Raw genomic sequence first — 27,652 nt, forward strand, 5'->3', positions numbered from 1 at the left:
GATAATTTTAAAATTGAAATCTCCTATTATTAAAATCAATAGAAACAAATCTTATGTAACTTTTATTTGGACAATGGGTCATACAGGTATTATTTTGCATAATGAAGTCGATAAATTTGCAAAGGATTCATGTTATAATGTAAAATCTACTAATATTCAATTACCATATCATATTTTTTTCAATTTTTTAAAAAAATCATGCTGAGTTTATGTATTTTAGAAGAAAAATCTTATATCGTTCACGTCCAGGTAAATATTATTGGTCCATCAAATCTATTAATGATATGCCATATATCTCAAAACTATAAAATATGGAATAGTGCAGACATCATACAACTAACAAGACTTCGACTAGATACTGACTTGACACCAGAAAAACTTTTTTTTGATTAAATAACGGGATTCTCCAATATGTCGATGTTTACTGGAGACTGGTTCACTTGATCACATTATTCTTGAATGCAAGCTTTTTATGGAACTTAGAGAAACTATGGGCAATCTATTCTCTATTTATTTACCTTATAGTCCTCACATCCCAAAGTTTGGAGCCCTAAAAGTAGCAGTATGAAACCCCCCAACCAGAAGTCGGTCCTGGATCTGCCCCTGCCTCGCAATATTAGATATATATTAGCAAGTAATAAATTAGAAGTATATAAGATTCTCATATATTACCTTAAGAGTATAATCTAAAATTATAACAAAATCTTACTACTATAAAAAAAGCAAAAAGTAGGGATTGTATATGTTATATCATAAATCTAAGAGGTTGTCTGTTTATAATAATAATACAGTCTATGACACACTCTAATTCTTAGTATAATAATAATAATAATAAAAGAGGGTTCTTTTATAATTCCTACGCAAGGAAGTGAAAAATCTTAAATTTTAGTGCAAAAAGACAAGAAAAGAAGAAACTTTCATTTAAGCAGGTGAAATCGGTCTCGTCGTCACAGACAAAGGACTCATTGTCCTTTGTCCTTTGTCTGTGGGTTTCGTTGTCTTACCCCCTCTCATTATGTCAGAGGAACAAGAACAAGGGTTCGTCAGTGGCCATTACGGCGTGTGCAACGTGTTTTGTGTGGAGGACGAGAGTTGAGTGGGCCTTTCTATACATATACATTACACTTACACTGTTTTTTCCATTTACACGTTCATACATTCCCTTCTTTTTCCAACACTTTTTTCCATTCATTTTACACTTCCACTTTTCTCTACCTTTGGCCCTGTCCATCTTGGCCTTCAGTCCTCTTTAACTGTTCGAACTTCTCTCCCGATTTTGACCATTACCCTATTGTGTGATATTTCTCTCCTGAATTGACTTTTTCCCGATTGTGACCAGGCCCGTAGCCAGACCAAAAATTTAGGAGGGGGGGCCGTAGAAGTTAGGGGGGCCCGACCCAATCATATTATACTTAATCACCATATTATAGTCCATTTGCAAGTCTACCGTAAAACTTTTAGGGGGCCAGCCAAAGTTTAGGGGGGGCCCGGCCCCCTCGCCCCCGTGGCCTGATTGTGACATTACTTTTTTTCTCGTATTTTTTACTTTATCTTACTTCTTACTTTGTACATGTCATATACTTTTGTACTCATCTTATTACTTTTTATCATTTTTCCACTAATCAAATCATTACATTTTACACGTTTAATTACCTTTGTAAATTGCCGATGAGTCTTTTTTAAGACAGTGGCAACGTTCTTTTGTGCCACTTATGTGCCGCTTCTACAAACAAACAACTGAAGCTTCCTCTTTTCTGCTTATGGATTTGCCTACAGACAGCGTTGCCAGACTGTACGATAATTATTAAAACATACGGTAATTTTGAGCTTCGGTTGATAGAAAATAATAATTATAGAACGTACGATAATTTTAGAGTTGAATAGAATGAACATTTTCCACTGGTATTTTCTTTGTGCTTAAGGAAGAACAGCTGTTTGCGCGAAGATGGGCAGGAACAAAAATATCGACTGTAAAACGAAAGAGAAACAAAATGACATTTTCCTTTTTGAATCCCCAACCGTTTCAGCGGACAAATCTCAGGTCAGCTAGATGACCATAAAATCACAGTGAAACTCGGTTTTCTTTTTGGTGGGCAAGGAGAACAAGGGAATTGATGATCCTAACTGCTTTTTCACTTTTCCCTACCATTACACAGCTTTATAAGTCATGTGTGGAACAAATATATACATACATACATACAGTGGTGTATTTAGGGGGGCTTCCGGGCTTAAGCCTCCCCCGAAATCTTACTATAGTAAAATATATGAAATATCTTGCAGAATTTTCACTTTTTCAGGCAAAGCCTCTCCGAAACAAAATCATAAATACGCCACTGCATACATACATACATACACACACACACACACACACACATATATATATATATATATATATATATATATATATATATATATATATATATATATATATATATATATATATATATATATATATATATATATATACTTTGTGTGTGCACGAAAAATACGATAATTTCTTCTGATATTCGATAATTTTTAGTTATTGTGATGATAAATTTGTTTGTGTAACCTGGCAACGCTGCCTACAGAGGACTGTGGAACTCTTCTCATATTGTGTGCAAAGTATGGTATCTTCTTTCTCAAGTGTGATTAATTCAATTCTGCTCTTATAGTATTTACGTAGTGGAAATTGAAATTGACTTAATTGCTTGTTTCGGCACTATTTGTTTTAAAGGTTTGCGTCAACAAGAGTAATTATCTACAAAAGAAATTTATGACAACATTTCTAGAAATGTGCACAAGAAATTAAAAAAAAAAAAAAAGAAAGAAAATCGTCTGCATGATGTGAAGTACATTAGGTTGCTTTTGTTTTATTGTACTCGTTTATTTTTGGCATAATTAGCGTTGTAATCCTACACTTTAGAAATCAGAATTATAAGTAGCTATTTCAGGGGTGCCACGTATTTCAACACACTAATAATGAAGCTCATTTACCTTGTTTAATTTTTCAAGATTTTTAATTAAGAATAAAACGTGGCAAGTCTTTACTTTTGGCAAGGTAGTGACAATCGATTCAGACAATGTTTAGCACAAGGGTCCAGCTATTTTTTTTTCTAAAAAGCATTACAGTTTCGGTAGTTTCTGTTAATGTTAGGTCAGGTGAGGTTAGTTTTGGTTAGGTTAAGTTAGTTTATGTTAGATAATATTAGTGTAGGTATAATTTTAAAAAAAAAAGTTGGAATTTCGCTTATTTTTATTAATACTAGGTTAGTTGGGGTATGTTTAGTACAAGGGGTCCACAAGCACGTAAAAAACACAAAATTTACAGGAGAAATGAGTGATGCAAGTACTTAGACGTAACTTAACGTAACCAAATCTAACCTAACCTAACATAAACTAACGTAAGCTAACCTGAACTAACTTAAACTAACGTAATAATAGAAGAAATAACCGAAATTCTATCATTTTTTAGAAAATTATGTGGGACTCTTCACTAATATAACATAAACTAAACTAACCTAACGTAACCTAAACTAGCCTAACCTAACTTAAAGTAACCAACCCTACCCTAAACTAACCGAATGTGAACAGAAATTACCAAAATTGTAACAATTTTTTAGAGAAAAGACCTGGACCCCTTCTGCTAAACATAGGCCGGTTAGTTTAAGTTAGTTTAGTTTACTTTAGGTTAGATTTGGTTAGGTAGTGTTAAGCTTAAAGTTCTTGCTTCTTCCATTTGTCCCGTAAATTTTGCATTTTTTACGTACTTTTGGACCCCGTCCGGTAAACATTTTCCACCGATTCATCGGAACCGGTTCCCGCAGTTACAGTTCCCAAGAACGAAAGACAGAAAACAGCGTGCCCTGCTGGGTCTAACCTGCCTTTACTCGTTAACACTCGCTTAGAGTGACAGGATATCACTGCCTTGCTCAAAGGAAAGAGTTGCCTAAAAGGTTACCAGTGCTCAACTAATAATTCAGTATGAGGTGATCATGTGCAAATAAATTATTAATGCTACAAGTTATCTCGAACGTAGCCATGCAAGGGTTGTTCGTTAATGAAGTTAAATACAATTCACCTCTAACGAGTCCTTCTAAAGTTTTTTGGTAGGAGTGTCCAAAGCAAGTTGAAATTTTTCAATGGAAATATTATTTCCACAGAAGGAAACAAAACCAAGTTTTCTTTCTCTATAATGAAAGACTATACAGTGGAATATTGAAATGCTTTGTAAGAATATTAAGCCTTACTTAGAGATGTTTTCTTGTGTATTTAATGTTGTATTAAGAGTTCACCGGCAAGGTTCTAGAACACAGGCCCGCCTTCACTCGCTGACTCTCGTTCGGCAATACCATGTGAATTGAATGTTAAACTTTGGTACAGAAAGGAACCGACCTAGCTACTAACCTATATGTCGGGACCTGTGTTCTAGACCGTTCCCAGTTTGCCCACCGTGTGATTCTAACTTCTGTAATTCGTAACATGGTGATGTTATCCATGATATAAAAACTTTTGCGCAAGGTGTTTGAATCACATTAAGAGTAATCGAGGTAAGAGGTAGTTATTCACTCCACCTTAATTTCTCGTAATTGTTTTGGACAATTCTGCAGAAAAGTCGTGTGGCTCACGTTTTCCGATACAGACCATGGATACCACCATTATGTTACGAAAGATAAAGGTTAGCATCTTGCTTATGTCTAAAACTTACAGCGGTACTAATTACACGTAGAAAGTCTCTAAATACGATTGATATACTTAACTTGTAACTAATATAACGTATTGTTTGCAACTTAACCGCCACTCCAAAATCATGTGCTTTATCTAGTTATCGTCCAGTTTTATGGAAACTAGTTCTACATAAGCTCATCTTATGTAGTGATGGGCAGTGGAAATATTCCCGGTGGGAAGGAATTTAAAAAATGGGAATATTTACGGATTTTTTCCCCTAGCCTATAAATTCCCGGGAAGGAATTTATTTCCATTTCTTTACTTTATCTTCCAAATTATAAGAATTATATGACTATTTACTTTATTTTAATATATTATGATTTACTTCTAGGTTTTAAAGAATTTGCAGGTTATAAAATTTAAAATTCTTTGACAATACTTTATATAACTAATAATATGATTTTTAAAGCTCCAGGCAAATTTTTACTTTGACTCAAAAAGTGACTTCAACCGATTCATCTGATCCGGTTCCCGGAGCAGTTTAGGAATCATTCCTGAACTGCTCCCGGAACCGGATCAGATGAATCGCTTACAGTTACTAACAGAGTGAAAGTAATGTACGATGTTAAGAATTATACTATAAGTACAAGGGCCAAAATGTTACTAAACATCAATTTAGGTGAAGCGGTGACTATCAATTTTGAGACCTAATGGGGGCTACCGCCCCCCAAACCCCCCGCTCAAGTACCATAAAAACAACAATAAATAATAAAAACCACTACTATAGACCTAATTTAGAAGCGGAAAACAAATCAAGAATAAAAATAATATAAATTTAAAAGAATGAAAACACTTACCGCTAATGATAGACATATCCTGCATGCCGTAAAAATTGAAAATATCGCTCTCCAAGTGACAATGAAAAATGTTCCTTTCCGCACAGACGTCGATTTATTAAACCGAGCACATTTGCTATTATTACAAACAAGGAAAACCAATAAACGCCCACTTCTCCCATACTTCGGAAGTAACTTCAGCCTTCGACCACAACCATCACATGTTTTCTTTAACTCAATTAAAGCACATAGTGCCGCAAAGCGATATGAGTTAATATCCGAATCTAATACAAACTTATTTAAAAACGACAAGTTCAAATTTTTTCTATTAAATTCATGAAGCGGTTTCTCAATTGCATTTGCTAACTCGATCGTCGCCATGAAACGAAAATTCAATTACGCGCTTCCCGCATGCCACCAGCAATAGCACACACATACAAGCAGACAGAACATGTGACGTCACACTTACAAACTACCATATGACTGTACAGAGACACCTAGTGGGAAAAATATGAACTAAGACGTCACACCAAAGGCACGAACAGTTCCAACAAGTGACTCACGCAGAAACAGTTCTAGGAAGTGACTGAACCTATAAGAACCGATTAAAGTCACAGTTTGAGTCAAAGTAAAGACTTGCCAAGTTCCATTTCCATTTGCACTAAAAAGAGTAATTGTTTAATATTGAGGGGTCAAAACTAGCAAAAGGTAGGTAGGATGATTTACGGAAGAAATGAGTTGATAGTAGTGTTCAACTAGTCAAGAAAGTATCGAACACATTTCTTTTGGGGGGGCATTAGGGGATTTGTACAAACCGTAAAGGTAAGTCCGAGTGATTTATGTGAGAAAAGAAAGTGAATTGTTGGTAACGAAGGCAAAAAACAAAGTGCCCTGCGGGGCTCTAACCCGCTTTCACTCGTCAATGCTGTCTAAATTTAATGTTGGTAACGTAATTTAACGTATGGAACCACAAAACAACATCATCGGAATAGAATATCACAAAAGAGTAGGTGCATATCTGACCCGCTAAAGCTAAACAATCGCCAAAATTAGCAAAATAGTAATTTACAAATGATAGAAAGAAACCATTTTGTAAAGTAATGTAGAATTATGTAGAAATAGGAATGAAGTACTATTAATAAATCCTGAACCACCGTTAGTAATAGACGTCAGCCTGTCTCCTCTCTCTGACTCGAATTTCTGAAGAGGTACTCGAACTTCTTTTAAATGTGAATTAACACACAGAATTTCGAGAAATGGGCAGGAAGAAAAGTAATGTGTGGCAATGTTACATGCAAAATTATAAAGACAAGAAAGTTGCAAATATTGTGAACATACATATTTATGCGCAAATGTTGACAAAATGGTGGGACATGTGTGTTCTGGCAGTTACCCAACCTAATTTGTTTATAACATTTAAAGATTTAATATGTTTATAATATCAGTTGTAGAAGTTTAGAAAATCCTCTAACATGTAAATTTAAACTTTTTAGCGGTTTAAAAGTGGACTTACTATACCATTTTTGAAAGATATTTACTTTCATAGAACATATTGTAAATAAATATCCATTTTGCGTACTCTCTAAATATAATAAAATATTAAAAATAACATAACATCGTCCAGAATATACATTCTAAAGACTCCCCTGAGGACAACTGTAATAATATACTGAGACATAAAAACGAATTTAACTTTGAAATCATAATATAGTAATAGAATGCAATTTTCTTTGTGATTGTACATAAATTCCCGGAAAATTCCCATTTTGGGGAATCTTCCCGTGAATATTTCCGAAAAGTATCTTCCCGGGAATTTACCCATCACTAATTTCATGCATAAGAGCAGGCGGTGAAATAATACGCAAGAATGGAAGTTCTGTGTTCTGGGAAAAACGAGAACTTTACTTATTTGGTGCCAATTTATATCGTTAATATTCCTACAGTGTTTTCTAGTAGTGCAAAATAGTACATCACTACATTTTAAAACTGGTTTCTCTGATACACGCGCCTTTTTGGTCTTTCGGTATTGGAATGAGGTAATTTATTATGTTAAAATTATTTTGGGGTTTTCGTCCCATTCAGTATGTTTAAATTCAGTCATGCTAACTTAAGCATGTTACATTGTGATGTTTATATTAATAGTATGATTTTTAGAAACTAGGCTCTGCGAACTCAATATCATAATATTCTAAGTAATTATCAGTATCTTCGAACTCTGTAGTTCTGTTGGGAAATTATTATGTCTTGTTTTGTTCAATATAATGTTTTATATTAATGAATTATTTACATTCGTTTGTTTTGTTTTGTTTTGTTTTCAGAATTGTACTTTTCTCTAAAACACTTCGTGTTAGATGCTTGAAGTCTTCAACGATAAGTTTTAAATTACGTAAATAGCTCTTTATCGCTTCAACCTTGCTGCCGTTAGAGACGAAATGAAGGAGGAAAACGAGCACAATGAAGGTCGCAATTGTAAACTGTATAATGTTGACGCCAATGAATTGGAACATACTGATCCTCTTGCAATATCTCCTTTGTTACATTTTGAATGTAATCAAGAAGCAGAAAATGCAATAAAAGAAGAAAATAACGTTAAGCTATCCATGCTACGAGAAAATTTAAAACCTAATTTTAAATTCAGTTCAAGAGACAAAGAATGTGATACAATAGGAGATTGGAAGCTAGCTGGAAAACCAATATGTTTAATCAAGCGTTTATCAATGTCTGATTTACTTGTAAATGGTTATAGTAATTGGAATCGAAAATTTGATAATTTTGCAAGAACTACGGAAGAGACAAACAAGTCTGTGTCTTGTATGATTGAGAATCAAAGTAAAGAAAACTTCCATGAAGTGGATTGTCAAGAAATAAGCAGCAATCCTGAGGAACTCAGGTACGTCTACGTATGTTCATTTCGTCAGTTCTGATCCATATACTTATGATCCAAATTTAATATTCTGTAGTTTGTAAAGTTTATATTAATTACGCAGGTTTAATCTTAGAAAGAAAGTTGAATAAGCAAGGGGACACAAGCGCTTGCTAAACTCTGGATCACAATCCACTAGTCGTCCGCCACAAGTAATGTGATAAACTTCGAAACAATTTAGAAAAAAAAATGAAATGAAATCTTTGAGTTTTACGTCCCACGGTTATGCCGGTTAGGCTAAAGGAGACGGTGATGATGAGTAATGAATGAAATGGTGGAATGAAGAAAGTGGGAGGAAACGGGAGAACCCCGAGAAAACCCACGCACACGGTGTTTGTCCACCACAAAGTTCACTTGGCGGGGGCTGGGATCGAACCCGGGACCCCAAGCACCAGAGGTGAACGCTCTACCACTGAGCCACCGCGGCCCCTAATTTAGAAAAAGATGTCTTTTAAATAAATATTACACTTTACTCATCAATTGTGCTTTAATTTAAGTATGCTTCAATGATTTCGAATAGATGGCTAAAATATACTATATATATATATATATATATATATATATGTACGGGAAATATACAGTTTGCCTCAAAAGTCCCCTGCCATATTTTGACTGTTATTATAAGAGTTAAAACAATATAAGAGAGGAAACAAATATAATAAATATAATGTTTTCAATCTCTATATAATGTCTCTAAATATAATGTTTTCAATCTAAAGTCAAGGATTTTTTTAAATTGGACGAACCGTTTGGGACGTACACTCTTTATGAAAATGCAACGTTGCCATTTACTTGGACCCACAACGTAAGTGAATGAAATTCTTGTCTTTTGGGCAAATATGTCAATGGCCAGTCTCCTTTCGAACGTGCTCCCATTGAGTTTATGTTGTAGATTCAGTTAAGTCGCATTTCAATTTAACATTGGGCGCATAAAGAATGTACAGCGCAAACAGCTCGTCCGATTTAAAATATTTTTTCACTTTAGTTTGATAACGTCATCTTTTGAGACGGATTTTCTTCTTACATTTTGTTGTAACTCTTACAAGAACAGAATTACCCTATGTCTGTGGACTTTTGGGACACCCTGTATAGATAAATAAATAGATTAATTGACAGATTGGTAGATAGGCACTTACGTGTTAGCTTAAGTTTCATTTGGTAAAAGTATTAATGAGAGACATTTTATCGCTTACCTAGACCTCGAAATGAGAATCCTTAAACTCCGTTTTACAATTTAGAGCAGCGGCTCTCAACTTGGTTTTACTCATGTCTGAGCATCCTTGCCTCAGTGTACGCACAGAAGGCTACAGTACAGTTCGAAACAAAGGTCCAATCTTTTATTAACTTTTAATACGTGTTCATGAACTTCAATATAGAACGGTGTTCAAAAGGTTTTGCCCAGTGGTCTCTATTTTTTTTATTTGTTGCAGGAGGAGAATCATTTTTTTTTGTTAAATACTTGAAACATTTAGCTATACACTGAGCCTACTCAATGTAGCCTCCATCAGCTGTAACACATCTGGTCCAACGTTCTTTCTATGATGAAAATGTACCTAGGTAAAATTCTGGGGGTTGACTTTTGCAACATCGCTTGACACAGGAAATAAGGTCTTTCTCACTATCAAATGTTTTATCGCGCAGGTGGGCCTTCAGATGTGTTTTGCTCTCAGGTTCGGACAAAAACAACCATATATCATCCTGGGTAATGACGCCGTCAAAACACTTTTTCCACTCTTCAGTAAAGGTCGTAATGAGACCCTCGCACACATTCTCATTTTCATTTCTCTTGTCAATAATCTAGGCACCCAACGTGAACAGATTTTTCTGTACCTAATGACTGTACCACTGATACCACACTACCCAATGATAAACCAGTCATTTCAGCAAGCTGTCGTGTCGTCACACCTCTGTCATTTTGTATGATTTGATTAATGGTCGTATTCACATCACTCACTACTGTCGATGGTCTACCGCATCGTGGATTGTCCAGAGAGAGAAATCACCTTCCTAAAATCGCTGCAACCACCGCTGGATACTGGTGCGATGCAATGTGTCCTCCCCATAAAGAGGGAGCACCTTCCTGTGAATCGATGTGGCAGAGTCATCGCCGGTCTTGAAGAGGAACTCCATCACCGACCGTTGTCGCAACCTGACATCTACTTCACGGTCCATTATGGGTCAGCTGTAAATAAAAGAAAATATTTCTATGTACCAACTCATAGCTAAATGTTCCAAGTATGTTCACAAAAAATTTGATTCTCCTCCTGCAACAAATAAAAGAAATTAAGAGCACTGTGCAAACCTTTTTTGAACACCCTTTGTAATATTCGCATTTTCTGGGTTAGGAGTATTTTTTTCTTGTTTTCCAAATTTATATAACTTTATTTATTTTTCACTTTTACTAACATATTTTTCTGAAATATCTTCTGTACACATGCTAAATCTTGCGATTCACAATGTGCCACGCACATAGGTTTAGCACTATTTATTTAGGATATGTGGGAAACGTTTTCAGATAATTGTAACATTCTACGCCAATACAAGTTTTAATTCTCTTTTCAGTCCTCTGAGATGTGATTTTCAGTAAATCTTTTCTTATTTGACAAGTCTCATTCGTGAATTGTTCCCTTCGGATTCATGTAAAATTGATTCAGATGGAAAGTTCTCCGCGGCTGAATGTGTATTGCATTAATTTTAGCCACCCATACCCGTTAGATGAGCCTTCGTATATACGGAATTGAAGCAAACATTTCTCATGAAATTGCTTTAGTTTCTTGTTTACCTAATATAACTGTACGTGAATGTGGGTATATGTAAAACGAATTGGTTCAAGTACTGCTTCTCTGACACGTGTTACACACCCCGAGCGCCAGGTTATATCCGTCATATTGGATTCAGTTTTCGTTCCTTTTAAATGGAAATAGGTGCATGTAATGCATCAAATTCATGTACAATTTTCTCGAAAATTCACTGGTGTAGTAAGTTGTATATTGTACCGTTTGCAAGGTATTGCATGTAAAATGTCTCGCACTTCACGAATATTGAACCAAACAGAAATTTGTGCATGGCCCCGTGTGTATTACTCCCAATTGTTGGAACTCATACAGAGGAATATACATGCTTATCAGACTTCATGAAGAAATCCTGTAAGCACACTGGATGAATGTCTAACTTAAGTCTAAATAAGAACTGGTTTCGGTTCAGACCTACCATTTCGGTATTGGTTGTGTCTGTATGTATGTATGTTCAGAAAATATTTCGTCAACGGTAAATCACTTAAAAGATTATAAACACAGGTTACACTGCAGAACGCAATTTTCTGCTCTGCTCTTTCCTGCACAACTTTCTATTTGGTTCAATATTCGTGAAGTGCCTGACACTTAACACACAACACCTTGCGAACGGTACAAGATATGGTAAAACCTACTACACCATTGAATTTCCGAGAACATTGTACATGAATTTGGTGTATCACTTGCACCTATTTCCATTTAAAAATCCGAAAATTGAATCCAATATGTCGGATGTAAGCTGGCGGCTGGTTTGTGTAACACGTGTCAGAGGAGCAGTACTTGATCCAATTCGTTTTGCGTACACCGACATTCATGTGCAGTTATATCAAATATACAAAAAAATAAAAAAAAATAAAATAAAAAAAATAAAAATAAAATAAAAAATAAATAAATAAATAAAAGCAATTTCATGATAAGAAGAGTGTGTGAAGTAACCCCTCTCCGCCAATTTCAAAATTCTCCACGTAACGGAATGAGTCGTCATGTTTCGCTTTTTATAGATTGTTTTGAAGAAAGCGTTTTTTTCATTTCGAAAAGCTTTTCAAGGAAGAGATATTTACAAACTAATCTGGGATTGCAGAAAACTTCACCCAGGTGTCTCAAACTTAAATTTTGATTCAAAATGCAAGCCAGTTCTTTTTTCCAAAAAGTACAAAGAGTTATTTACACTTTCACGAAGAGAGAAATATAATCTTTTGAATAGAAGAGGAGAGAAAGAAAAAAAGAAATCTCTCTTTATAATTTACACGAAGGTTTAAATATCTCTTTATAATTTTGGAAACAAACTATGTTTGCTTTGAAACAATCAATAATAAACAAAAAACAAACGATTATTTTGGTTTCAATTCAAAATTTGAAAGTTGTGTAGGGTGGCAGTGTAAAGTTGTAACAACTTTATCTTGTATATAATGTGCGTGTGTGTGTTTGGACACATGATATTTTCTTCAAAACAATTAATAACAAGCCAAATTGCTTTTGGTTGTGAATCCAACTTTGAAATGAGGAGGGGAGATAATTTCACAGACATATTAAGAATAAAGCAGTTGTATTGTTACTTCATAGCAGTTTACCCATGATTCATACTACATTTGTGTAATAGTTACATCCTCTGCTATACTTATTCATAGAAGCATAGTTTAGCGTCCATGTGAGTGTCAATCTTTTTTGGACATTGTTGGTGTAGGTTATCCACCTTTCTTCACTCCTGATCAACCGCTTCCGTAATGACTCAGATGTGTGACGTTTTGGTAGAGATTTGCTGGATTCAGTAAATATTTTTATGATCCTGACCTAGTATTCAGAGGTTCAGCCTCTTTCTGCTTCTAGCATTCTTTAACCATTTGCCACTGTTTGGTGGTAAGATTTTAGGTCATTGGCGATGTTGTAGTTGTTCATATTCCTTTGTTGCTTTACTTTTGCCAAAAATTATGCATTTTTTCCGTTATTAACGCACACTGCAAGCAGCTTCCTGGACATTGAAATTTCCGAAACGAAAGGGACTTGACCATCTTTTGGCTGTAACTTTGATAATGTTCTTTGCCTATATAAAGAGTTCATATTTCCTCATAGGCCTGTGAAAATTAGTGCCTCTATTGAAACAGCATCTTAAACCGGGAATTACAGTCTGACTAGGGGCTGAAAGATTCATCCTGATCTGCTTGTGCTGGATTTGGCAACATATTGTCGTGGGTAGGTGCAGGGAGGTCTTGGAGGAGTTAAGCAGCATCATTCATATGAGATATATCTTAGGTTTGCACTGACTTGTAGCTTTTTGACTTTCATTCTAAAGGTAAAACAGAGGTGTATCCTCGTTGCGTCCATTCCATGGTTGCATGTCCTCCGAACGTTTGAATAATAATAGCTTTTCTCGTGAAATTTGAGACTCAATAACTGTTACAGCTGGTCTGAAGTCGCTCGTTGAAATAAAATTTGTTCGACATGAGACACATTTATTTGACATGTTTTTCTTTGGGTTATCGAGTCGTTGGTAGGGCTCCTCGAGAATTTTCAACTTTTCGGGACGTGTAACTAAATATGAGGAACGAATATAATGTGGAATATTGGAGAAAGTTGTATAGGACCTATTCGTCAAATGATGTTCCGGCGAGGGGCCGCGGTAGGTCAGTGGTAGAGGGTTCACCTCTGGTGCCTGGGTCCTTAGTTTGATCCCAGGTACCAAGTCACGGTCTTCTCAATCACAACGCCATGGAGCTACATTTAGGTTCAACCATGACGTCACAAGTAGGTACAAAGACGTGCTCCTGGGTTTCCTCGAGGTTCTCCCGTTTCCTCCCACTTTCTTCATTCCACCATTTCACTCATCTCTCATCATCACCGTCTCCTTTAGCCTAACTGCCATAATCGTGGGACGTAAAGATTTATTTTTTTTCCTGAGCCCCGCTTGTGTGTAGTTAAACAGTGAGCGCGTTTTTTAAAAGTGTATGTGATGGGGTTTATTTAAATTCTTATTTTAAGGGTTTATTTGTGTTTATTCTAAGTGTTTTAAGTGTTTATAATTCGGAAGCAATAGTGCCTTTTATATGTTGTGTCCGAATTGTAAATGTAATTACGAAAACAGTCCAAAAGTTTCTATAAATTTCCAGTTGAAAACAATATACGACAAAAATGGCTCCGTAAATGTACAAGAAAGAAAAAAACCTTCATAGTGACCCAATCCAGTAAGGTAACGCTGTATTTTTTTTTCAAGATATGTATTTACTTAATTTTAAGTACGATATTGAATTACTTCTTTGCAGCAGTATATACATACAAATACAGTACTTTCAGATTCTTTGTATGTTTGAGATAGATAGGATTTGAAGAAATTGTCGGTTCAAATTCAATAATTCAGGAACTAGCCTATATATAGTAACATCATATAGTCTTCTGTGGAAGTAGGCAACAGTACGATGTATTTACATATTCCTCAGATTCAATGATCATAATAATTATAATATTTAAGAACCAGATCTATAAATCAGTACTTTTTTAAAAATAGATTGTTATATTTTCGTTTCACCACAGAGGCTCTATGCCATATGCATTTATAGTTTAGTTAACGAATTTGTCTATTGCATCAGTGGCAAAAACGCCAACCCTGCAGGTGTGAGGGTGCTCACATGTATCAACAGTGCCTACGGTTGTGAAAAAAAAAGTCTTAAAAAAGGATAGTAATTCATTTCATACATATGATTGGGCATTCACAATTGACACAGCAGCAATATTTTCATACATTAATTAGAAAAAGCAACAGCATCAAATATGAATAAGCCGCCTGTATTTTCCTCGAAACAAGATCCATAATTTATATGGTTAAGAGGGTCAGTGAGCTGAAATGTGATTATTTAGATAGGCACTTTATTTGTAGAACGAATTCAGAATGCGAAATCCTAAGAGGACGGACGAAATTTACCTCCACTTAATATTTTTAGTTTAATTTCCACATCCATTAACAAGTTATTGGAGTAAATAAAATAACACAATTCTCAGTAATTCATATCCAATTAACGGCTGAACTAGTGATATAGGAAGTCTGTGGCGTACGCAAAATTTCAAGAAGGAAAGGGTTCAAACATTTAATCTCATATTCTTTCATGACAAGTGTGATTTTTCTATATATATCCTAATATAGTAAATATTTATTTTCCCTTAATATCCTACTCACGGGAGGAGTTAAGCCCCAAAACCCCGTTCAGAAACAGTGTGGAAAGTCAAACAACTAGAGTTATGATCTGTCAACTTTGTATACATAATTCCACATTATTTAATAATCACAAATGTTCATGTATGTTACCTTTGTCAAAGAATTCCAATGGGAATAAGTGTTTTTTTTTTTAAGTCCTGTACACAATTTGATTGGGATGATTTGACACTGTCCGTGCTAATTGTTAAGTGTTCGTTACACAATGTAATTTTATTAACTTCTGCGATTTCAGTTATCTTCCTAGTTGGTTCAGTGACTATCGCATGACCCTTTCGTGCATGCGGTCTCGGATTCGAATTCCACTTTCAACTGTAGATATACTGTCTGCATCTCTTATAGCGTCGGTGCTGATAAAGTACGATAAAACTTTGATTTGATTTTATATTTTGTTTGATTTCATTTCGTGCCTCTCCCAGTTACATAACAAATTACAGATGGCACATCTTAAAACTGATTTGAAGTCCTCGCACCAATTATCGTCAAGCAACAAAACTTTGAAGATTATTTCTTCTGTAACAAGACCAGAAATTACTTTACGAGACACGATGAGAAAATCCTTTCTACAGAATCAAGACGCGATGAGAAATAGCTCTTCTTAAATCGAGACGAGAATCCAACAAAAATTGAGAAGGTTTTCTCTTGTTATCCACGAAGAATGTAATATAACAACATTTAAATCATTATGATTAGTGAAGTATATTATGTAATTACTTGCATATCTTCAAATGTTGATGAATGCTCTTCATTGTGCTCGTAGAATCACTTTAATGATTTACGAATTTTTACTATGAATCGTGTAATACTAAACACAGATCTAATACTCCGGTGAACCAGTATTATCCACGAGACTTGACCAAATATCTTATATCGAAGTTGAGACGAGAATTGTGTTTGTAGGCTCGTCTCTAATTTGAACATACACTTCTCGTCTCGTTTCCCAGAAACTTCTGTATTGTGGGTAACATTACTTTTGAGCTTCTCCTCCAAGTACTGAATTTCTCAGCCACCTTTCATCTCCCTCGTTAAATTGAGATTATCTTTTAAATATAATTTCATCCTAATGAGACTTTTTTTTAGATTCGTCTCGCAAACGCGAGGACTGTATCTTGCAGCAAGCCCAAAACGTTTTCTTAAATGCAAATAACTAATAATAAGCAGAAGTAGTAAATGCGTTCGATCACCGTACCTCATGGGTGACATGGAAAACCGTGAATAATAATAATAATAAAGGAAGAAAAATAGTCGGAGTACTATTTATTAATCGACTATTATTTCCTTGGTGTAACAACATGAATTTGCAACAGGTTCATGGTGCCTCAGTGGTAAAGCACTAAAGTCTGGTTCGATCCCAGCTCTCCTGAAGTGAGCTTTGTATTGGACAAATATTGCATGGATGAGTTTCTTGGAGTTTTCCCATTTTCTTTACTCCATCATTTCGTTCATTATCATCATCACCGTCTCTATTAGTCTAGGATCATAATTGTTTTATAAAAATAATGAAACTAATCCCAAGGGAGTACAAACCACACTTAAAAAGTAAAAGAAAGCAACATATGCAAGCACGCTGGTAATATATTTAAATGTATTTCTAATTGCCAAATATGTTCTTGAAATATTTTCACGAACATTTACTCTATGCGTTATAACATGATACAAAGGTTTTGGAAGAACCTGTAGTTTTAAATGTTTTTAACCTATTGTTCTCTAGAAATTTTTGTAGTAGTAGCTATAATATTTAAGAATGATTTTTCTTGATAATGCGTTTCTTATTACCATTATCCTTCCCATAGTAGCATTCTTAATTTGATATGATCAAAGTTCTGTTTCTCTCTCTTCGTAGCATTTCTTAGCACTGAATGCGTATCGTTTGAAATTACTATATATATATATATATATATATATATATATATATATATATATATATATATATATATAGGGTGATTCAATAAGAACGTACCAGGCCTATATCGCAGCTAATTGCACGTAGAGCCTTCAAACAAAAAAGTGCATTACCAAATCGTGTGTTTAGAGTGCAATAAAAATGGTAGCGAGACTAGTGGCGTCTCGTGAATACCTCCAACGGGAGGAAACTTCAAAATTTGAAATGGAAAGTGGTATAACTGTTGGAATCGTCGCGAATGGACATTAAATGTCATGCAACTTTTAGAGGGCAAACTTTGTCATATCCTTTCCCTTTTAGCCGCTAGAGGCGTTGTTGCAGACTTGTATCTGACTACCTGTAGCAAGCTTTTATCTCAGCTAATAATGCACATAGAGCCGTCAAATTAAAAATTGAACTACCAAATCGTATGTGTAGAATACAATAACAATAGTTGCGACACCAGTGGCGTATTGTAAATATCCCCAATGCGGGTCATCTGCAAAGTTTGACATGAAAACGGGTTGGTTGTGCCTCGATTGAAACAAAAGCAGAATAGGAGAAACGTTGAGGGGAAACACGTCATATTTCTTCCTCTGGCAGCAACACGATCGCATTACGAGGTCAAAGTAAGATGATGCGAGGGTTTCTGCATGCGAAATCAAAGGGAAGAGTAGATACTGGTCTGAAACGAACGGAACGTACAATTGTACATACGCGGAATCACACCGTGTAAGTGGCGACAACAATGGTCAGCAAGAGACCAGGACGGGGGAAGGGTATATACTGTAACAGTAAGCAGGGGTACATTTGCTGGTGTTGAATGAAGCTCTAAATAGGGAACCAATGACATGCGTAATATTTGAAGAGTGGTTTCCGTATGGCTGCGGCAGAAGCGCAGTGGATGGGGTGAACTATGATAAGGGACAATGTACAATGCTATAACGAAACGGAAGAAGAAACTATTGGTTGCAACAAAGAAAGACGAACCGAATATGCTGTTGCCGAAGCATGGAACAAAACATGGGAGAGAAAGCTGATGCGTTCCAATCAAGCCATTGGAGAAAAATGAGTTAAGAGTTAAGGAATCAGCTTACCTTCTGCGAAGTGTACTCGACGCCCCCTGGCTTTCACAAATGTTGAAAGTGATGTCCCCGTGCAGCAATACAGCGATTTATTCGCTATACGTAATTGTAAGCAACAGCTTCCAACTCAGCCACGTTGATGGTCCGGAATGCGGTCTTACATGTTGCGAATTGTGGTTGGTTGCACAAGATCCTTAATTCGACCCCAGAAAAAATAGTCCATACAATTAAGTTCGGGCGACCGCGGAGGAAACTGTGGATTGAAATCTCTTCCGATCCAGCGTTGCGTAAAAAGAACATTTAGCTCTTTTCTACATATGGCAGCATTATGGGCTGGAAAACCATCTAATTGAAATCACAGCGTCTGACGTATATGGAGCGGTACGTTTTTCAAAAGCAGCTGCAGATGGTGTCGCAAGAAATTGCGAAACATTGCACCTGTTAAATGGCCAGCAAAATACTATGGCCCAATGACCTGAGTTCCTACAATCCCACCCCACACATTAATGTGCCATCGGTGTTGCCAATTGACTTCTCTCATCCAGCCAGGGTTCTCCGCTGTCCAAAAATGTTAATTGTGCAGATTCACGTTGCCATCACTGCAGAATGTCGCTTCACGAGTCCATAAAATGAAGTGAATGAAATTCGAATGTTCTCACGCGATTGACCACCCAGTTGCAGAACAGAAGTCGTAAATTACAGTCCGCATCACTTAGTTCTTGATGCAGAGAGAGGTGGTACAGGTAAATGTGATTTCTACAGAATACGGAGGACACTATCTTGACTGATACCACGATCTCGTGCGATCTGCCGCGAAGATACATGAGGATTTACTGCAATAGCGGAAGTACATCATTGGCAACGTCTTCGTTTTGTATGACTCTTCTCCGGACCTCATAAATCCACGCATGTTGTCTGTCTGCCGCAATCGTGATGCTAATCTCCGCAGCAAATTGTGGGAAATAGCTTGTCGCTGTGGATAGCGTTTAGCGTATAATCGAGCTGCAGCCCTATAATTTTCCTGGCACTCCCCAAAATCATGAGCATTTCGAATGCCTCCGAAGTAGTATACCGCATGAATGTTATTTACTACCGACACTTCCTACTACAATTACTCAAACATCAACACAAGCAAAGATGTTTCACTGCTTGTGGAAGTTTCGTAGTCGTCCCGCTACGAGCTTATAGTGCACAGGCGTAGTAGAACTGAATGTAAGACACCTTGTCCAGTACACGGACCACTAACTCACTGCAGAGGTTAATCACTCTCGGACTCTACACGCTTGTGTTACCTGTTTTGGCTACAACATCGCTCTTTCTGACCTCTGACATAGCAGCAATAGCCTGTTCGAAGCCGCATAGACTATGTCTTGAGCAAGGTCATGTACGTGTTAGCTACTGGATCTACAAGAGTATCACCACACAAACACTGGCAACGAAAAACAATTTCACAACACATGCTCCCAGATTTTTGGAGATATTTCATATTGTAAGTACGCACACAAGATACATCGCGCGTCCACGTCATTGTGGGCCTGGCTACCGTTGGCTTTGGCCTCAAGTTAATCCTGCAAAGGCGTCGGCGGTTGTTTGTCAGGGCATGGTTTGCACGCACCCTCCCGGCATTCGCCTGGTGTGACTGGGCACACCCTCGCACCATCTGACTTTCACCTAGTAATGCAACCGTGTTGCTGCCAACGAGGAAGAAATATGACAACGTGTTTCCTCCCGACGTTTCTCCCATTGTGCGCTTGTTTCAATGGAGGCACAACGAACTCCTGTTTTCATGTCAAATTTTGCAGATGACCCCCGTTGAAAATATTCACGATAAGCCACTGGTGTCGCTACTATTGTTATTGTATTCTACACATACGATTTGGTAGTTCAATTTTTTATTTGACGACTCTATGTGCATTATTAGCTGAGATAAAGGCCTGCTTCGGGTAGTCAGATACAAGTCTGCAACAACCCCTCTTGCGGCTAAATGTGAAAGGATATGACAAAGTTTGTCCTCTAAAAGTTGCATGACATTTAATGTCCATTCGAACGATTCCAACAGTTATACCACTTTCCATTTCAAATTTTGAAGTTTCCTCCCGTTGGAGGTATTCACGAGACGCCACTGGTCTCGCTTCTATTTTTATTGCTTTCTCGCTTTTCGTACTGCACAGCCTAAATTTCTTTCAAAGGAATAAATTCTCTATACCGTCCAGTATTGATTGTTGATCTTCAGAGGAACATAAATCCAAATGCTTTTCATAATAGTACCACGGTTGAAGACCATGCACCTTCTAACGCTTTATTATAATTACAGAAATTTAACATAGTTAAACGTTCATGTTCAGCGAATGATTCCGTTTCAGTATGGTGTGCTGTATGTTATTATTCATTAATGATAGTAGTTCCATTAAACTCTGCTATTGAAGATATTGCTATCTATCGCATTAACTATTTGCTCCGTAAAAATAGGAAGATTTTGAAATTTCGCGTTATCCTTCACGAACCTTTGAACACGTTAAGACAACTTAAAAGACATTTTGTGAACATATAGAAACTGAGTGTTACTCTCCGTGAAACAATTTTAGTATTGAAGTAAGATAATTACATTTCCACCTTCTATATTACTCTTAACAGTTATCGTTGTGGGGCCGCGATGGCTCAGTGGTACATTTGTTCACCTCTAGTGCTTGGGGTCTCGGATTCAATCCTAGCTCTCGCCAAGTGAACTTTGTGGTAGACAAAGACCGTGTGCTTGATTTCCTTGGGGTTCTCAGGTTTCCTCCCACTTTCTTCATTCCACCATTTCATTCATTTCTCATCTCTACTGTCACCTTTAGCCTAGCCGGCATTACTGTGGGACGTAAAACTCAAAAAATTTCATTTCATTTCAATATTATGTTACAGCCTATGAAGCAGAATGAACACCACGAATTTATTAAATTTTATTAGTAGAAACCAAATTTTTTCACAAAAATGCATTTTCATTTTTTTTGTTTTTGTTTTGTTTCAATAGAACCTGAAAGAAAATCTTGTAATGTTAAGAGAAATCGACCTCTTGCGGATTATAGGAAGTATCCACAAGAAGTTCTGAAATATCAGTACCGCAGAGAACTACAGGAAGCAGTGAAAATAATTTTTTTTACGATGTATCAAAAATAGAATTGTATGTATAAATCTGGTATCTCAAATAATTGATTCAAATTGTTTCACTTTTTGAACTTTAATTTTATTCTTCCGGCTTTTTGTTTGTTTCAGTAATTATTTGACATCTAATATTTCATTATTGCGATTTAATTAAATTAGATTCGGTTCTTTGATCATGTTACTTAGCGTTTCGCAATTCGATTTTCGACTTGATTTTCGTTGTCTCACCTATGTTTCTCCTTTAACTCTTTAATGTAAGTATACTAGTAAGAGGATAGAAAACAGAATTCTGAGGACTTTTTACTCTACAAGTTCAAAATGCTACTGTCAAGTTTTATTCACAATGTGAGGAAACAATTATTTCGTATATATATATATATATATATATATATATTGCGTTTTTCAGAACAACACCTACAACGTTCGGGAGGTAATTCCTGTCGCCAAGATAAGACGAAAAGTGTATGCGAACCAGGGTGCACAAATGCTTACTTTCGGAGTTATAGATTGCCTAGAACATGAAAGATGAATTTTAAACGTCCTTAGCTCCAAAAGTATGTGACCTACCGTATTCGGGTCAAGAATTCACTTAGCAACTTAATTGTAACCTATGCAAAAATCCAACTGTGAGATACACTTGATGGTTTTCAGCCAGTTTCACGTTTATATATATATATATAAAATTTAGAACTCTATAAAACAGATATGATTTTACTATAATGTAAACAAAACCTGAAGATTAGCAGCAGGAATTGGTTTTCTCCGAATTCAAAACGAAAAGTGTACGAGTTCAGTATTAACGATTATATTACTTAATATTTTGTCCAATAATTTCACAGTGCCTCTCTTCAGTGTATATCAAAATACAATAAGGATAAATAAGTTATTTTAAGGATGTGTTAACCACTATAGTTTCTAAAAAGTTTTTTCTTGTAGACATATTACATAGAAACATTCGTATTGTTTTCTTGAATAATACTGTTTTTTTTTTCATTTTATTTGTTATAAATTTCGTTACAGTCAAAATATTACCTTTTCCGTAGAAGCAAATACCCTTGCTTTACGAGAGCCAATATATTCTCATCGTCTGGACTACTTTCTTGCCTCTGACGCGTATGACAATGCATTAGATGGAAGATCAGCTATCGTAACTAAGATAGTTATACAGAACAATGTCGAATATCATACTTGCCGGATTTGTGAAAGGAGATTTAAAATTGAATCAAATTTGAGAAGCCACATCTTAACACATACATTTGACAAAACTAAAATAGTTGAACGTCAGAAGGGGCCCAGTCAAAGATCAGACTTGACAACCTACATGTTTGAACATGCTGGTGAGAAACATTATGTTACTGGTAAATGTGATAAGGGATTGAGATCAAAATCACATTTGTCAACACAAGTATTAAAACATGCAAATGATAAACTTCGTGCCAGTAATGAATGCCGAAGAGGATTTAGGAAAATATCTAGTTTGGCTAAACACATGTTGAAACACATAGGTGAGAAACTTCAAAGTTCAGACAATTGTGGAAAAAAATTTACACAAAAATCACCTGCTATACATATGTTGCGCCGCGCAGAAGGAAAACATCACACTTGTGGTGAATGTGGCGGATTATTTGCACATAGATCAAGTTTGTATACACATATGATACAACATACAGGTGAAAAACCTCATTCCTGTAACGAATGTGGGAGGAGATTTTGGTATAAGCATGGATTGGCCAACCACATGATAACACATACAGATGAGAAAGTTCATTTTTGTCACAGTTGTGAGAAAGGGTTTAAACGAAAATCGGATTTGATTAGACATATGTTACGACATACAGAAGAGAAATATCACATTTGTGGCGAATGTGGAACATTATTTTTACACAAATCAAGTTTGTATATACACATGATGAAACATATAGGTGAAAAAACTCATACCTGCAACGAATGTGGAAGGAGCTTTTTGTATAAGGCATCTTTGGCCACCCACATGTTAACACATAGAGATGAGAAAGTCCATTTTTGTGGTAATTGTGGAAAAGGGTTTAAACGAAATTCAGATTTGCTTACACATATGTTACGACATAAAGGTGATAAACCTCTCACCTGCAATGAATGTAGCAGGGGTTTTGGGTGTAAGAGTGATTTGATTAAACACATAAAAATACATACAGCTGAGAAGTCTCACACATGCGACGTATGTGGCGAAAAATTTACTCAGAGTTCAACATTGGCTAATCACATGGTACGACATACGGGAGTGAGACGCCACATCTGTGACGAGTGTGGGAAACAATTTACTCAGAGTGCAAGTTTAGCTGCACATATGAAACGACATACAGGTGAGAAATCTCACACATGTAACGAGTGTGGAAGGAGCTTTGTCGATAAGGGTGATTTGGCTAAACATGTTTTCTTACATAAGGGTGAAAAACCTTTTACTTGTGATAATTGTGGAAGGGCCTTTGCAAGGAAATCAAATTTGGCTATACATATATTTCGACATTCAAATGATAAGTCTTTCGCATGTAATGAATGTGAGAAGAGATTTAGTTACAAATCTGGTTTAACATACCACATGTTAACACATGCAGGTGAGAAGCCTCACAAATGTGAAGAATGTGGTAAACGATTTAGGGAAAAATGTAGTTTAGCTAAACACTTTTTATTACATACAGGTGAGAAACCTCACAGCTGTGGTGAGTGTGGAAAGGGATTTACTCGAAAAAAGTATTTAGTGACTCATATGTTAAGTCATACAGGGGAAAGACCACATGCCTGCAATTTGTGTGGAAAGGGATTTAGAGAGAAATCTAAATTGGCTAGGCACATGTTGATACATACTGGTAAAAAAGTCCACAGTTGTTGCGAATGTGGGAAATTGTTTAGAGAAAGATCAGACTTGACTAAACATATGCTACGACATACAGGAGTAAAACCTTATACCTGTAATGAATGTGGGAAAGGATTCACTGCAAAATTTACTTTGGTTAGGCACATGGTAATACACACGTTAGAAAGTGGGTAGTGGAAAGGATCTATTCAAATTAGAAGATTTCCGTACACATGGATGTGAGAAACATTATTGTTTAAGGAGTTTAGTGATATCCTAAAAATTTGATTTGTAAAGTATATTGAATATCTGGGAGAAACCTCAAACTTCTAATAAATTAGGAACAGACTCGGTCGATCCTCAAACGTAGCAACCGTCATTTTTAGAAAATAAAACTGGGTCCTGTGATTAGTGTAGGACAATTTTTTGTAGTAAAATACTCCATATGTTAGTACAGCGAGCGACAAATTTCCGTTTCACAAAAATTTTTAAGAATAGCTGCAATAACCGAGACGTTAACAAATGTACAGTGTTTTTCATTTACTAAAAATTATGCTTATATTGTTCTTTCAATATAATTATTTACAAAAATAAATACATCAAAGTGAAGGAACTTTTGTTGTTGAATATACACAAGTATAATCTTGACATTATTGAAAGAGATTTAGACTATAGTTCCCTTTCGTTATACATCTTCCAGAAGCCGTTTTTTTCAAGAGTTTAATACAACATTTAGTTCTTCATAAAAGATCCGCAGACAATTTGACTCATATACGTTATGAACCTCACGTCTCATTAGTTATAAACGAGTCTGATATATTACTCGTGAACATTTTACCTTGCGAGTGTGACACCAAACGCCAAGGTGTTATTTAATTTGTAAGATGCACATTTGCATAAGTTTGAGTATTCAAGTTTTTTGCAACAGAACCAAACTGCAAACCACATGGTAAAGAATAATTTGATACGTTCAGAAATTATATGTAATTTATTCAAATGAAAAATCGCGCACACACAACACGTACCAGTTAGGTACATTTATCACCCAGCGTGTTATGGAATAAAACAATGTGTTATGTAATGCGTATATTGATCCACAAACGAAAACGAGCCTAGCGACCAGTTTCGAAATACATCAATTTCCCTGCTACAAGGCGATATGTGTATGAAGTTGGTGAGAAGCTTCTTTATTATAACAGTAATTAAAGAGCAGATTTTCATATGTAAAATTTAAAACCACTCCTAAAAGTGCAGAAAATGTTATATTGATATGTAAGTGTGAAAACCATATATACATGTAAGAATTGTTTGATCTCTCGTTGCAAAACCTGTTTGGAGTAGTCGGATTAAAAGTTTTTTTTCCATGCGTAGTTTATATATATATATATATATATATATATATATATATATATATATATATATTGTCTTTTTTGCATTGAATCGCTTTATCAATGATAATTCTATTAGTTCCTGCTGCATGCTTATTGTAAACAAATCAGTGTTACAGACGCCATTGCACAATATGAAATTTATTTAATAAGATATCTCAACTTGTTAGTTAAAACATCTAACGACAAGCTTTATGAAACAATCAATATTCAAATATATGTTAGGTTTGTTTACTTGTACTCAATATTGATCATTAGCTATTTGTGTAATTGTTAGCCAAACAGCTCAAAGATAATCTTTGTTCTTTTTTAATTTCTGCTGCATTTTTCTTCCAATATGCGATGAGTTGAACAGGAACTTTTGAATAAATCAATGACTTCGTTCTTTGTGATTTATACTGCGCTATCTTTTCTAGTTTCCTCGACGACTATTCATTTCAGTAGTCATCCTTTTAGTATTTTTTTTATAATATATTAATGAAATTATTAGTATTTTTTCGCTGTTTTATCTTCGTTTTTCTATCTTGTTTGTATTTTGACGTAATACTCGCTGATATAAATTAATTATATTGTACACACACTTAATTATATACATAGTGTATCAGTTATTACATGTATATTTAGATGTGCATTTTTATAGAGGTATTGTGCAAACAGGTGCGAACACAAATGTCGCTCGTTTGCTGTTTAAACTTTTAAAACATTTGCTACTTACAAAATGTTTTAATTTACTTAATATTTTTATAATGCCGATTAAGGTTTTTACATACAGTTGATTGTGCCTGAATACTTACATATTATCTATTAATGTCTTTTAAATATATATAACTCTGATTGTTTGTGATTCAACTGTTAACTATTTTCTAGGAATGATTGATGGTGTTTCTTGAACATATTTGAAAAGTTTTGTAGGAAGTGTTAGTTCAATGTTTGTTACATTCCAATGTGTCTAAGATATTTTTTATGTTTTTTATTAGGTCTATTTTTATAGGTATAATATTTCTTGTATCGGTAATTGTACCCTTTCGTATCCCTCTCAAGCGAGTTTACCCTTTTAAGGGAAGATAAAAGGAAATTGATGTGGTATAATAAGAGCATATACTTTGATCTCATTTTAATCTATTATTTCTTAATAAATAATTTAGAAAAACGTGATTTGTTGTTTATTATAACTTAAAGTTTGTTTATATTTCCCTGCTTAAGATTTGTACCTATACTTTAAAAAGTATAATGATTTACTAAGCTTAGTTTGAGTAATTAGGTAGTAAAATTTTATAACTCATTACTTGAAAGGTTAAGTAATCCAACGTCGTTGGGTGCAACTTCCACCTCCAGAATGTATGCGAAGTTAATCCTTGATAACAGATACTTGAGTTGCTGGAAGAGAAGTGTATTGCTTCAGAGACTTCACAAAAGATGACATCATAGTAAAAGAATGCTCGATTAGAAAACATTGGAACTCCTTTTTTCATACAGAATAAATATCTCCACTGTCGTCTCTGGACGATATATCGTGGAATATGACGTCCATAGCCTTTGTTGACTATTGCTGGATACTTACTTATACGTTTGCAGTGCATTTAATGGAATTCTATTTCGTAATGATTCGGAGTAGTTGTTTAGCTCACGTAGAAAGATGTCACAGACAAACATTCTGCCTCTACACCATCTGCGACAAGTGTGATGGTTCTGAAACGTCGTGGAAGTTAACGGTGATCCAATGTTCTCACCGCATACATTTCAGTAAATATACATTTTCAATTTTATGGACAATTATGTACTAGAATCTTTCCGAGTTATTCCGTACACTGAAAGTACTGAAAATTTTCCGTACAGTAGAATATAACGAACACTAAAACTCCTTACAAAGAAGATCTTTGTAACACGGTGTCAACTTAAGCATCACCTAAGAGTCAAATTT

The 27,652-nt window shown here is 35.4% G+C and overlaps 1 protein-coding gene across 4 annotated transcripts; it reads left to right on the top strand.

Annotated features, from left to right (window-relative positions):
• The first annotated feature begins 2,558 nt into the window (after positions 1–2,558).
• Positions 2,559–27,652, top strand: LOC145684321 (uncharacterized). 4 transcript variants are annotated; one of them, XM_081756513.1, is made up of 3 exons: positions 2,559–2,604; positions 7,802–8,373; positions 22,531–27,652. In XM_081756513.1, exons 2-3 carry the CDS (start codon positions 7,916–7,918, stop codon positions 24,536–24,538), a joined length of 2,466 nt encoding a protein of 821 aa, XP_081612639.1. In that variant the 5' UTR covers positions 2,559–2,604; positions 7,802–7,915; the 3' UTR covers positions 24,539–27,652. The 4 variants fall into 4 exon arrangements, with proteins under 4 accessions (XP_081612639.1, XP_081612638.1, XP_081612640.1 ...); XM_081756512.1 differs by having other exon boundaries at positions 2,583–2,716; XM_081756514.1 differs by lacking the exon at positions 2,559–2,604 and adding an exon at positions 2,607–2,732.

This window comes from Thermobia domestica, chromosome 4, assembly GCF_964235325.1.
Source record: "Thermobia domestica chromosome 4, izTheDome1.hap1.1, whole genome shotgun sequence".
Lineage (NCBI taxonomy): Eukaryota > Metazoa > Arthropoda > Insecta > Zygentoma > Lepismatidae > Thermobia > Thermobia domestica.

Coding starts and splice junctions, on each gene's coding strand:
- LOC145684321 (XM_081756513.1), top strand. CDS start 7,916: ATGAAGGAGGAAAACGAGCACAATGAAGGTCGCAATTGTAAACTGTAT. Junction 8,374..22,530: donor AGCAATCCTGAGGAACTCAG/GTACGTCTACGT, acceptor ATTTCGTTACAG/TCAAAATATTACCTTTTCCG.